This window comes from Mustela lutreola, chromosome 1 (assembly GCF_030435805.1).
Source record: "Mustela lutreola isolate mMusLut2 chromosome 1, mMusLut2.pri, whole genome shotgun sequence".
Classification (NCBI taxonomy): domain Eukaryota; kingdom Metazoa; phylum Chordata; class Mammalia; order Carnivora; family Mustelidae; genus Mustela; species Mustela lutreola.
Window position 1 is genome coordinate 230,523,219 of NC_081290.1, and position 13,691 is coordinate 230,536,909.

The 13,691-nt window shown below is 48.7% G+C and overlaps 2 protein-coding genes across 20 annotated transcripts in view; one reads left to right on the forward strand and one right to left on the reverse strand.

Moving 5' to 3' along the window:
• Positions 1 to 8,609, forward strand: part of XRRA1 (X-ray radiation resistance associated 1) — a 72,412-nt gene extending 63,803 nt beyond the window's left edge. For 18 of the 19 annotated variants that reach the window (XM_059132563.1, XM_059132553.1, XM_059132605.1 and 15 more), the window contains 3 exons: positions 654 to 769; positions 939 to 1,044; positions 1,460 to 1,947. In XM_059132563.1, the coding sequence (XP_058988546.1) occupies positions 654 to 769; positions 939 to 1,044; positions 1,460 to 1,713 (476 nt within the window). In that variant the 3' untranslated portion in view covers positions 1,714 to 1,947. Of the gene's footprint in view, positions 1 to 653; positions 770 to 938; positions 1,045 to 1,459; positions 1,948 to 8,427 lie in introns of those variants that run through there. The other variant, XM_059132524.1, reaches the window with a different exon arrangement.
• RNF169 (ring finger protein 169) overlaps positions 7,585 to 13,691 on the reverse strand; it is an 83,638-nt gene continuing 77,531 nt past the window's right edge. Inside the window, exons 5-6 of the mRNA XM_059132657.1 lie at positions 12,785 to 12,884; positions 7,585 to 12,183 (exon numbers count right to left, since the gene is read on the reverse strand). Of these exons, the coding sequence (XP_058988640.1) occupies positions 11,014 to 12,183; positions 12,785 to 12,884 (1,270 nt within the window). The 3' untranslated portion in view covers positions 7,585 to 11,013. The remainder of the gene's footprint in view (positions 12,184 to 12,784; positions 12,885 to 13,691) is intronic.

The window sequence follows — 13,691 nt, forward strand, 5'->3', positions numbered from 1 at the left end:
AGACCAGGATGCTGTCCTTTGTCAAAGGGCTCCTGAAGGTATCCTGGTTTGGAGCCTCCCATATCAGGTCCCCTGGCCTGGGCCTGCATTGGATTTTGAGGCACCACAGGTGTTCTGAGATTCTAGCCAGTCTAGCCCCAGCTGCTCGCTCTGGTTGGAAAAGTGTCTCCGGGAGGTTTTTGGGAACAGATACCTAGACTGGTCGGAATCCTGAGCTCCTTCCCAGCCCAGCTAAGGCCCAAATGGGACATTCCCAATCCTCTCTCTGTGGTTTGAGGCAAGGGAGGCAGTGCTTCCTCTGAGCCCTTTATTTTAGACTGATGTGTTACCAGTGTTTGTGCTTTCAAAGGAACTTGCTGGCACTCAGCTGTGGTGTCATGGGAGTCCATCCCTGTAGTGGAACCCACTGTGTTTAGTGGGGTTATACTGGGGTCAGTTCTTTTCCCCTAGTGCACCCAGGGGACGAGTATTCACCGAATGAGTGATGGAGGTTCAGGCACTGCAGCAAATCAGAGAGAGATGTGTGTTCGTCTTGGGGCCTCTGAAATCCTTGCACCCAGGGCTGCTGTGACAGCGGGGAATGATGAAACTGGAGGAGGCATCCAGCAGATGGAGGAGGAGTACCTTGCCCAACCCTCACCTTTTTGCCTTAGGAATCCAGAAGAACACACAGGCCCTGCAGCGCATGCTGAAGTACCCGCTGCTGTGCCACTCCTCCAAGCCCAGGCTGGACACACTTCAGAAACGTTACATGCCCAAGAAGAAGCGGGTATACAGGTCCCCCCCATGGTGGCTGTCACCTCCCCACCTTCTCAGGGCCATACTTTCCCAGTTTCCCCAAGTGCTCCCCTGCTTATTGCTGCGTCTGTATGAGGAGTGGAGGCTGTTGGAGGCTGAGCACCGACCTGTGGTGACCGGCTCCTCTTACCTTGTGTCAGGCCCAGAGGATCCCTGTTCCACCGCCACGGAAGACTCGAGCCCAGCTGCTGGATGACCTCTTCATTCGCATGCGGGATCCCCGGAACATTACAGAGGCTCCACTAGGTACAGCTCTACCCATCCCCCACCCCCATCCTCAGCAGCCAGAACCCGAGATCGAGACATTCGCTCACCTGCTGGGAGGAGGCCCAGGGCCCTTGGCTTCTGCCCCAGCCCTGTCTGGTGTGCAGATGGAGAAGAAGCTAAGGCCTGCCTGGAGGGAGGCAGAGTGTTGCCTAGACTCATACAGCACGTTACAGACCAGAACTAAGGCTTGAGGTAGCATCAGGAGGGGACACCACTGGCTTCTTACTGCCCTGAGCTGGGGAGGCCATTCTCAGTCCCCATAGCATCCTCTTTTCACTCCATCCCACTTTCACTGGGTTTGGGGGGGGGGGGTGCTCTGGACGCAGACCGCACTGCTTTGGGCTAGGGGGAAACCAGAGCAAGTTTGGTGCCCCTCGGGCCTCTTTCCCTGCAGGAGCTGTCCTGCGCCAGCAGACTGAGAGACGGCTGGTGAACCAGAAACAATACCTGGAGGCCAAGCGGCTGCTGAAGGAGTTCCAGGCCCGCTACAGGCAGCTGGTGCGCTGCTCACTGCGTACAGTGTTCAGGGCTGCAGCGCCACCCCCGGGCCGCCCAGCACTGAGTGAGGGCCAGCCTAGGTTCGGCCGCTTCCTTGAGTTCATGGATGAGTTCTGCCAGGGGCCCACGGCCAGCGACTCGAAAGGCTAAGGGCTGCGCACGGGGCCATGCGCACTCCCCGGCCTGTGCCTGACGCCCTCCCAGGGCTCTGTGCCCTGGACCACACCTTGGGGCTGGGTGTGCCAGGTGCAGGCCTCAGATCTTGGCCTGGCCTTGCTTGCTGGCCGCAAAGAGTGGGGAACTGGTCAGGACCTCCCCTCCCCGGGCTGGGCAGGACCCAGCACCTGGCCAAGCAGCAATAAAGAGTAGGTGCATATAGAGCAAGGTAGCCTGTGTGTTTTCTTGTAGCTTGGGCCTGGCTGCCAAGCTAGAGAAGGATCCCGGCTATGCGTATCCTTCGGGAAACCTGAGTCACACCTGCCCAACAGAGCTGTGATGAGCACTGGCATGAAAACAAGTGGGTTGATGGAACAGAAAAGCAGCACAGACTAAAGCTCAGAGAAGTGAACTAATCCATCCACAGCCAACAAAGCATACATGCTTTGGGGGCAGGGGGCAAAACTGAGGTCACCAGGTCCCTGAAAAGCAGCTTTATTTTGTTGGGCAGCCTTGTCCATGATGAGGGCAAATGGAGAGGAGGGAGAAGAGAGCATCAGGAATTCCCTTACCAGATGGCCATGGCCATGGCCAGAGTTGGGACAGGCCGAGGGGAAGGCTTGCATGGTTTCCTAAGGTCCTCTAATCCTGGACACCAGCTGGGTCCCATATGTGAACGCTGGGGCACGGGAACGGATCCTGGGGCTATGCAAGTCCAGCCTGGGCTCACAGGTAACCTGATTCCGGTCAACGCAGCCTGTGGGGTTGCCCCATTTTTGTGAGTCTCCCAAGAGTCCGCACCTGCTACAGAGCTGGATCTAGAGAAGCCAGTGGGACTGACCACAGCCAACTGTGGTCATAGCAGACACACTCATCTATGTACCTGTGAGTCACACACATAGCCACCTGTGGCACAGGCACCCGGACGGATAGATGTGGTACAGGCTCACCCCACAGTGGCATTCGCAGGCAGGGTGTGTTGCTGACTCGCCACTTGGATCTCCTGGGGCCCCAAACCACCCTTCCCCTATAGCCTTAGGAAGGAGAAATCACCCCAGGGGTGACCCTGCAAGCCCTGCTGGGCTCCAGTGCTAGAGAACTAGATTGCTCCTTTCAGCTAGAAATACTTACCAACCATAGGCTCTCCAGCCTGAAAGTCTCTTGGGAACATCCTATCCCAGCCTCAAGACCTGAAGCTTCCTGCAGTCCCTGGAATAGATCATTCAGCTCCAGCTTGCACCCCTGGACAGGGAACTTACTCCCTCCAAAGGCTGTCCCTTTTTTTTTTGGCAAAGCTACCAGACAGTTCTAGCTACTGGGCTGACCTGTCTGCCTAAGTCCCTCGGGATATCTAGCACTGCTACTGGCTTGGGAGTGTGTCAGCTCCCTCTGCCCAGCCAGGCCAGAGCCCTCACCAATGTGAGAACATCCTGGAGAGGCTACACCTGTCTGGGCTAAACGCTCTTCGACTCAGTTATTCCACATAGGATACCATGTAAGTAAGTTGGTTGCCTCTCCTAGTGCCTGTTTGAAGTATGCGAGGCGGGGTTTCCGTCTACTAGTCACCCTCCCACGCAGGCAAATTGCTGCATCTCTGGAAGCCGTATTATCGTTTACCAATTGTGTCCATTCTTTTCTGTCTCCAGAGTGATCTGGACTGAATCACATCACCAGGGTTCCATGTATTAACTCTCTTACTTGCTGTAGGATAAAGGGCAAGTTGCTGTCTCCTTACTGCGCACGGGAGAAGAATGAGGCACAAACAAATCAGCTGCAAGGGAGTGGGAGCAGGGCCGCTGGTAGAAAAGCCTATGTCGCTGCTCCCTTCTCTCATAATTGACCTGTGTCTGCCTCATTCTTCTGTGCGCCGTCAGGGGGCGGTCGCAGGTCATTTAACCTTACCTACAGTGACAGTGGGGTTTGCAATCTCTGTGGGTCCTTCTGGTGTTAAAAATGTACTTTGAGGGCTCTTGAGCGAGCAGTGAAATCTGCTTGTTTTCCTGAGTTTTGTCATTTTTTGAAGAGACCTGAATTGGTCCACATCTGACTAGAATTGTCAGCCTCTGACTAGAATTGTCAAAGGAGCAGGAATTAATAACTATTTGGGGAAGCCTTTCGGGCGGCATCCGCCCTCCCTGCTGCCAGCAGTTACTTACTCTCACAGAACATCTGCACTAGAAGCTTCGACGCCCTGGGCTGCTTTCACCCAGCACCCCCTTCCTCCTCCATAAGCAGATGGGAAGCTTGCTGCCACACTCTTCTGAGCCTTCCACAGCCCTCTAATAAGGGCAAACCAGAAGAAATAATTTCTCCCACCACTAATTCTCCAAAACTACTAGGTAGGGCCATCCTGTTCTCCTAGCCACTCATCCAAGATGCCGGTAACTCCTTGGGAGCTGGATGTGGCCACAGGAGAGGGAACAGAGAACTTAGACGCAGACTGTGTCTCACGATGCTTGATGCTGCAAGATACCTCCCACCCCTACGGTGGGTGCAGAGGGAAGATTCTGGTCTCTCTCCCCTTGGCAAGCCCAACCCAGAAAGCAATGCAACCTTAGAGTTAGTCGAGAACAGAGAGGGAGGGCACCACCCTGAATTGACTCAGTCCAGGCAACAGGAAAAGCAATCGGTGACTTGGAGTTGGAGGACCCAACTTTCAAGCTATGTCAGGGCCAGAGTTTCCCTCCCATCTGTAAATGAACCCCCCCCCCCCACCACCACCACCACCACACCAGGCTAGCATGAGTGAGCTGTGTAGAACACTTTCTGTTACTTTAGAGGTCAAGGGACAATCCTATTCTGTTCATATACCTCCAAGCAGCTGCCTTATTTCTTGCAAATCATTTTAAAAACTGTCTTTTGGAAGAGTCTTGGGCCAGATTTCAAAAGTCCCTTAAGTGCTGCTTCACCACATACAGCATGTCCTACATTAGTCCTTCAAACTGGTTTTACACGTTTAGATGGGACAGCAATACATTTGTTCTGTTTGATGATAAATGGACACCAAGGGGATTCTGATGAATTCCTGAGCATTACTTCCAAAGCTGGTATTTTTTAAATCAGACGTTCTGAGTATAATAGCCCCAATATGCAAGGACAGTCTCGCCCTGTACATCTGTTCTTTACTCAAGACTCTTGTGCCTTCATTAGGAGTAAGACTGGTTGAATAGACCATTCTTAACTTAGACCTCAGACACACAGCACACCATGGAAACCCAATCTCGCCTCCTAATTTCTCCCATCATTCTGAATGCCAAAGCAAGGCGTTCCAAAGTGGAGCATCTCCCAGAGCAAAGACAGCTCCAAAAATCAAACACACCTAGTCTAAGCTTAGCCCAGATTTGCCTGTGATTGCGCTCTATAGAAGTTAAGACTTTTGATGAGAAAGAGAATATTCACTTTCATGAGTTTCTTTTACTGTGTTCTCAACGTGGGCTTCTCCTTGAGCAGGCAACCATACACTGAAGTAAGCACTTTGGTACTGTTTAAATAACCACATCATCCTGTTTGATTCTGTGCCATTTCTTTGTTGGCAGCAGCATCCCTGACAGGGCCTGCCCTGTTCTGGGTCTTTCTTTGTCAAGATGCTATTTGTGATAAGTCCACAAGGGTCCAGGCCCCGTGTCCAATTCTAATGTACACAGTAGATTGGAAACCACATACATCCCATTTTCTGTTCCTAAGTGGGAAGAAGAAAGGCCCTACAACTGTGTGTGTACAGACTGAGAGTAAAACAGCACCTGGGGAGAAACAACAAAAACAAAACCATTAGGTGGCATTGAAGATAATTTCCCCTGGGTAGTTCTCCATTCTCTCCTTAGGAATTTAAGGCCAAGGACTAGACCTACTGACAGAGGGGCCCTGCTCCCACTGGTGGCATAGTTGGAGGGTAGACAGGGCCACCCAGGGAGACTCAGCTGCCCTCCAGACCCAGAACCCAAAAACTACTCTTGAGCTCTAACAGCTTCATCTTTGAGGAATGCATTGCCTGTTTTTACACTTATTAAATGAGAAAAAAAATGAACAAGCCTGGCCTTCACTCGGTTTTGTCCAACTAGTTGATAGAAGACCCCAGAAAGGATAGAGAGGAAGCCTGCCACTCTTATTAACAAGAATTAAGGAAGCATTTACTCACAAATCAAAGTGTGTAAATATTTTTCTTAGGAAGAATAAAAATACTGATAATACATCGAACAATGTGCACATTCAGTCTTGGCACTTTTTTTTTTTCAATTTAACCAATCTAAGCTGATCATGACCTCTGCTTATGTCCCTTTTCTCTGTAGAACAATCTTTTTCTGAAAATTACAGTGGATAACAATCATGTGTACAGATGCAACTTCTGTATCTTTGGTGGAAAAGCTATTCAGCAACAGCTTTCCCTAGAATCCTGACCCCCCCCCCCCATACCTGCTTTGTCACTGATTCACAAGAATTTATAAGCAACTATGCTTGCTTCTAAAAACCAGGCCAGGGACGCCTGGGTGGCTCAGTTGGTTAAGCAGCTGCCTTCGGCTCAGGTCATGATCCCAGCGTCCTGGGATCAAGTCCCACATCGGGCTCCTTGCTCCGCAGGGAGCCTGCTTCTCCCTCTGACTCTGCCTTCCACTCTGTCTGCCTGTGCTTGCTCTCACTCTCTCTCTCTCTCTTACAAATAAATAAATAAAATCTTAAAAAAAAAATAAAAATAAAAATAAAAACCAGGCCAAAAGACCACTCTATGGGAAAAGGCTGGTTGAGGAAGGTAAGTTCCTAAGGAGTTCTTGATTTTTCAAAGAAAAATGAAGGGCTGGCTGGGTTTTAACCCTTGGTTAAAATGAGGACTAGTCCAATCAAAATATATAACTTCCCAAGATTCCATATTCACATTAGTCACCTCGTGGGGTTTTCTCTATCTGGGTGTGTGTTCAGGAGATATAGGTATATTTTAATTCTAACTGAAAAATTTTAGAAGCAAAAGCTATTAAAAAGCCTGTATCATTTGGGTGTCCTCCTCATTAGCAAATTGTGTGTGTGTGTAATTTAAACGGACTATTTACTTAGATCCTAGGAAACTAAAATATAAAATAGGGCATAGCACAGTGGGCCTCATCTTCCGTATTTCTTAGGGAAAAGGGGCAGCAGGTGGGCAAGTTTGATCTGAATGACTTCCATGCCCTTTCCAGCCATAGCATTTTAGGATTATAATCCAGCTTTCAATTTTTCTTTCCTTCCTCCCCCACTGGTTTTCCATCTCAATGAAAAGTCAGGCAGGAAAAAGGAAAACGAATCCAAAGTTGCTGCCAGCTGTGGTGAGAGGTCTGGTTGGGAAAGAGGTGAGCAGGTCGGTGAGTTGGGATGTGGGCCTCCTCTGACCCTGTCAGTGATCCCTGCCCTGCCTCACTTCCTGGCACTTGTGCAAAAGAGATTACTGTCCTGTGTCACTGGAGAAGAAAATTCATTCTCCTCTGGTAAAATTACTTAGGAAATGGAAAGCAATGTTGCAATTAAATTCAGAAATATTGTTAGGGGCTGGGGGGCAGGTCTAAAATGTTCAAGGCAGTCTGCTGGATGCTAGACAGCATCTTAAATGGGGCCATCCAAGATGGTCACTATGAAGAAGTGCTCTTTCAATGACCATGAACAAACTCCAGCCACCTAGACATTCAAATACATTCCATTAGAGACTGAGCTCAAGAGCAGGGACTGTCCCTTCCATCCTGTATCTCCACGACCCAGTATAGGGTTGGCACAAGTTCGAAACTCAGGAACGTCTGTCAAACGGAATAGAAAGGGCGAACAGCACAGCCTTTGGTCATCAGCTTCACCAGTCAAGCGCAGTGGCAGCTTCCCATCTTAGTTTGTCACTTTATACTCAGACAGCAATTAATTAAGCAGCTTTAATCTCTTAAGGGCATTTTTCTTTTAGGGAAAATGAGCAAAAACAAAAACAAAACCCTAAAAAACAATAAAATCAGAAGGCATTCATCACCAGTTCTTCCTCCAAACAAAAATCTAAAAAATTTAAAAAATAAGAAATGGAACCACTCACAAAAGGTTTTCCTGGGAAGCTTCAGCCAAGACGAATTAACCTTTTAAAAAGAGGCAATTATATGAAAGGGTCCAAGGGCTGGATGCTTAATCCTCTGACATGGATCCAGCAGACCCAGATGACTCCTTCCAGTAGATACAATCAACACATCACGAATATGCTGCCCACGGTCTTCCCCACTCTATGGGAAAGGGCTGAGAGCCCCCTTCTCAGGGCACCGCATTTCTTGGATTTCCCATCAGAATGACCTTCATCCTCCAACCTCTCCTAACTTCCCTTTTAATAAAAACCAAACCACACCAAACAACACAGAATGCCTAAACACAAGGAGCAGAGCTTGTAGGACGTGGGAGATTTGTATGATGAATCCGATTCCAATGATTCGTGAGACATGTTTGGTTTGTGAAATAGTGTCTTTCTCGTTCTCCCTCACCAACCCTCCTCATCACTCTGTTTTCCCTTCTTGTCTTTCTACAAATAATTCATATCAACAAGCAAACAAGCAAGCAACAGGACACAGACATTTTTCATAAGGAGAAAGTGTTCAGATTTTAGTTAAGTAGGGGAAGCATCTTAAAATACAGATAATACCTTAGTGGTTTTTTCCTCCTCCAAAGCCGAGCAGATGAGAGGTTAAGCCCTGTAACTCCTTAACCTAAACTGCTTTCCCTCCACAGCAAGGACTCCAGCTCAGCCGGAAGTCTGGACAACTGTCAGGCCCCCTCTGGACACAGCAGGAGGTGCAAGGGGCAAAGTCTGGAAGCTGGATCTAGCATTTGGAATACTCACTTCACAGGAGGGAGCTTTGCACTCAGCACCTGAACCTAAAATTCCTTGCTACTGCTATGTTACTTCTTAAAACAAAAGTATGACTTTGGGGAAATATTTAAAATATATATATCTTTTTCTATTAAAAATATTTATCTTTTTTTCCAGAACCAAAAATCAGTTCCAACTGAAACGTGTTTTTCAAATGAGTGAAGACATACAAAAAAGGTGGTAAGTGGAAAAAGAAGTGTTTTTGCTACCACCGAGTGGACGAGCCCCCCAGGGGATGTTCGCTCAGGCCAATGAGCAGTTCTAGGAAATGGCAGGAGCTGAGGCTTTTTCTCTAAGGGTCTTTAGTGAGTCACCTCCCCCTTCCTCCGCAGACCAGCACCGGCTCTGCTATCCTGGGGACCGACCGTCCAGCAGCCTGTGGAGGCCTATGTTGCTGGCAGGGCCTGGAATCAAAGTGGTGCGCATATAGAGAAAGGCAGTGGACGCATGTTTTTTAAACACACATCTGCACGTGTGCACGCACACAGACACACACAGAACACATACATTCAAGTGAGGGACACTCCCACCTAAGTAGTCACCAAGGAGGTTCCACATATCTCAATGATGACCAAAACACTCACATCATCTCTGGAACTTCTCTCTGGAAACTATTCATGAGCCGCAGGAAGAAATGGCTCCAACTGCTTGATGGCTAGACCTCGTCTGTAACTCCAAACAATTCTGACCAACCTTCTCTTCTAGAGGCTTCAAACAGCTTCTGACTAGTTTCAGACTTAAAATTCTCCCTCCTGTCACCACATAGCTGCCCTGAGAAGAGGGGGCAAAAATCTCCTGAGAGGAATCAAATGAAGGTGATACAGGAAATCTCTAGTCACCAGGGGAGTCACCATTCTGGATCTCAGTTTCTGCCTTAGTAAGAGGAAGAGGGTGGAAAAGGTGACCATTAAGGTCCCTTCCAATTCTAACATCTTAGAAGTCTGTATTTCTAGATGTTTCTAGATGCTGAGGACGGTTCCAGAAATGTTTTTGCCAATGGCAACATCATTGGAAATCTGTGCAGTCTCCTGCTGGAGCCACTCAAGGGGGACAACACATACTGGGATACAGAAGCTCTAAAACCTTCGTTAAATTGCCAGTCACATGACTTTATAGGAACAGCTCGTACATGCACAGGGAATGCCAGCCCGAGATTCCCTAAAATCATCTCTTAATCCCAATGAGCCCAGACGGGCAGAAGCACCAAGCACCACCAGGGATGCAAAAGACACATGGTGTCAGCTCCTAAGGAAAGTAAACCCCAAAGGTCCATGGGACTGAATTTACCAGCTGCATCCAGCCAGATACCTCGTTTCCACAGTATGGAGTTTCAGCATCACTCTTGCCTGACTTCTGGGCAAATTTGGGGGGATTTTAGATCAACATTGCAGATAACCCTTGGACATGTGGAGAGTAGTAACGAAGTTCAACTGTAGTTTGTCTCACAAGGTGGAATCCCCTCTACCCCCCGACCCCCGCCCAGAAAACAGAAAGCTGTAAAGTGGGGGGCTGGGCGGGCAGAGAAGGGTGGATATCTGCACAGTACTTTATAGCTCCCATTGATCTCAATTCTCTGCCTGTGGATCTTGCACAATCAGTACTCAAATGCTCGGTCAGCTTTCCCTAGGCTCCCCTGGCAGGTCCCTGGGTTGCTGTCCATTATGGCAACCTATCGAACGTGTTAGTGTGAAAAAATCTCTGGGATCTGCTGACAGGAGCCCCAGCAGTCAGCTGGGCTATGCCACTGAGTGAAGGACAGGACCTGAACGTCCGCCCTGCAGTTCCACCCTCAAAAATGGCACTGATCCCACTTACAGGTGAGGCTCCCAGGAAGACCAGACTGAATGATAACCGTGAATGTGGTCTGTCAACTACAGAGCATTAATCCAATGTTAGTTTTTACACGGGAAAGGTAAACTTTTGTAGTAGGGTAAACTCAACTGATTTCATTAGGTGTATTTACTTGCAGCACAGGTAAGGAAAAGGGGGAACATGATTTTTTGGGATCTGCCAAACAGCGACTCTGCTCCACTTCTCTAAGAGGGAGGGAACTTTTTATCTGCAAGGCTGATTTAAAATAACACCCTGTTGGAAGAAGTCAGGAGATCTGTCCGTTTCAGAAGGTATCCCCTGCCTCCTCTACCATCTCTAACTCTGGCCCCTGTGCTCCCGCATCTCCTTGCAAGTGGGTGCTGCCAGACCTGGCCCAGAAGCCCTCAGGGCTGGGGGTCTCTTAGGGGTGAGGCGTGCTTCTGGCTTCCGTCACCGAGAGGCAGAGACACAGCATCCTTGGACAGAGACCACAAAGGCCCTGGGACCTCTCCAAACTGTAGCAGACAGCGTTTTGCCGTGAAAAGAAACCCAAAGTGAGAACGCCCAGCTCTTCAGAATAAAATGATCAGGCCCAGAGACCTCGTGAAAACAGTTCACATGTTCCTGGGGCACTACTTGGCCCCGGCCACGTGGCTGGACCTCAGGAGATACTGATCCACGCTCCCTTTCCTCCGGCTCACAGTCCGCCTCTCGCTGTCGAATATGCGTTGCAGCTGCAGGGCCAGCCGCCGGTCCTCCTCCTCCTGCCGCAGCTTCTGTTCCATCTCCCGCAGGGCTGGGCCTGCCTCCCCGCCGCTTGGCCGCAGTTTCTTCAGGGAGCCATTCTGTTCCAAGTGCTTGGTCTTACAATGTCTTTTCCGGCCCCGGCGCAAGGAAGGAAGGGGCTCCTCGCCGAGGTTGTCTGCCAGCACACCATTGGGCAGGTCAAAATGATTCGCAGTCTTCAGCTGCTTCTTTGTTTTGAGGACCGCCCTCAGAACGCTATTTTTGGGTAGCGCGGAATGAACCACCGGGTTTTTCACGGTTGTGCTCTGACAGGTGGTGTCTAACTTGGCCTCTGGGGTGGGCCCCGGCCCTTCCTCCTGCTCTCTCTCTGAGGAAGTCCCACTGGCGCCCACACGCAGTTCTGAAGAGCAGCGGGTTTCGGATGCAACCTCGGGGCTCCTTTTACTCTCGCTGCCGGCTTCCACTTTTGTTTGGCTCACAGAGGGGAAAGAATCAAGGCCAGTGGGGGTGGGTCCGGCACACGCAGAGAGGGCCTGCCCACCCGCCAGTCTCGTCTGGAAAGTCAGAGGTGGCTTTTCCTTGCTAGAATGGGTAACTTCGGACACTACTAAGTCTTCCCCTGTTTCTGGAGCCAGGGATGTGAGGGTGGCTTTTGAAAGGGTCTTTTTGATCTGCCGCTCCTGAAAGATCTGTTCCCACTTTTTGAGGATCCTTGGGCTAGCCTCATAAGAAGTCTGCTTCTGCAGGCTTCTGTTGAGGTTGCGGGGTGTTGATTTGATGATGAGGGGACTGAGCACCCGGCCATCGGGGAGTCTCTTGGGAGGAGTACAGGGTGAGCAGACAATGGGCTTGAAATGGTTTAGCTCCTCAGAGATGCTGTCGTTGCTCTCAGGACTGATGGAGCGCTCTGGCTTATGCAGAGAAGCCAAGGATGAGAGGGAACTGAAGGGGAGACGTTTTTCCACCGTTAAGTCCGGGGCGGAGAGGCAGCGGTTGTTCTGAGTGGACAGGAGGACGCCAATGATGGGGTTGGAGCCTGGGGCCATAGCTGTGACCTAAAAGAGGTTAAAAAGATTTTATAGACATGCATATAGACATACTGTCTCTCTTCACAGTTCCTTCATGATGGTAGAAAGAGGACAGCAGGGGAAGGCTAAGAAAAGGGATAAAGGGTGACATGAGAGTAAGAAAGGGGGAAAATCCCTACCCAGAACACACACCATTTGCAGAAATTCCTACACAACTGAAACAATTAATAAAATTGAAAACCTACGGGGAATAAGACTGATGAATCACTGAACTCTACTTCTGAAACTAGTAATACACTACGCATTAATTCATTGAATTTAAGTTTAAAAGAAAGAAAAAAAAGGGTAAGAGAAGGAAAGGAAAGGAAAAGAAAAGAAAAGAAAACCTACGGGGAAATAAACTCAACCAGAACTTTCAAAAAATTCTTCTACTGGCCTTCAATTCCACCCATCTGGCTACTAATTCAAACTCTCGTCCTTCACATTTATTTGCAAACTTCTTCAACATAATCAGTATGCCTGGGACCCACTGTGCCTCTGCTCATCTGGAATAGTGTCTTCTGTGGCCACGTGCAGGAAGCCACCAGATGGGAGCGGAGAACTCCAGAAGCCCGTGTCGGAGGTGTACCTTGGTTTTGCTGGTTGGGGCTGCTCGTAGTCGGCTCTTTGCTCTGTCTTGAGCAGTGTCACTGCAACTCTGACTCCTTTCCACCTTGGAATTTAAGTTCCTAAATAAATAAACACAAGACAGTCAAAAGGAGCCCATATGCTAACTAAGGAAAAAAAATGACAATCTCTTCTGTGCTTTAAAAGCCAAGTGCCAAGAAAGACATTCCCTTGGGAAGCTACAACAGGAAATCAGTTAGTTTACTAAATCAATTAGTTTACTAAAAAACATGCTGTAAGAACAAATCCTGTCAAAAGTACTTTTGGTTTAAGCCTTTGTTTCCAAACTAGACCTGGCTTAAATGATAAAAGGCTGTTCCAGGCTGTTCTGCTCCTGCTTAGAGAGATGCAGGGATACTCTGCCTTCTTTAATAGGGTGGATCCAGTGTTAAAACCACCAATACAAACAAATTTTTTTTAGGCCCAAACATCTCCTCAAGCAATCTGTTAGCCACAAAACAAATATTTAAGTACTTACAAAATACACAGCAGTGCACTAAACTTTTAAGTAAGGAGTCAAAATTAAATGCAGTCTCTTCCTTAACTCATTACCTTGGAGCTTCCGAAGGCCTAAATCCTGGTGATTTAAGGCATTTCAAGGACACATGGTTTTTTGGTCTTAGTCATGCAACATTATAACCCAATCCAACCCCACAGTACCCGTATGGTAACATTAATCTTACTGTGTAAGAATTATATGCAGATGACTGTTACCTACCCTGCTGAGAAGGGGGGACTGTAGGAATTTTTTTTTTTTTAAGTCAGGATTATCTTATTATTCACCTTTTTTTCCTACCCTCCAATCTGTGCCTCATATACGGTCTGTGAGAAAAATGCTTTTACCACCAATGTGTCCAGCTGTTACTTTA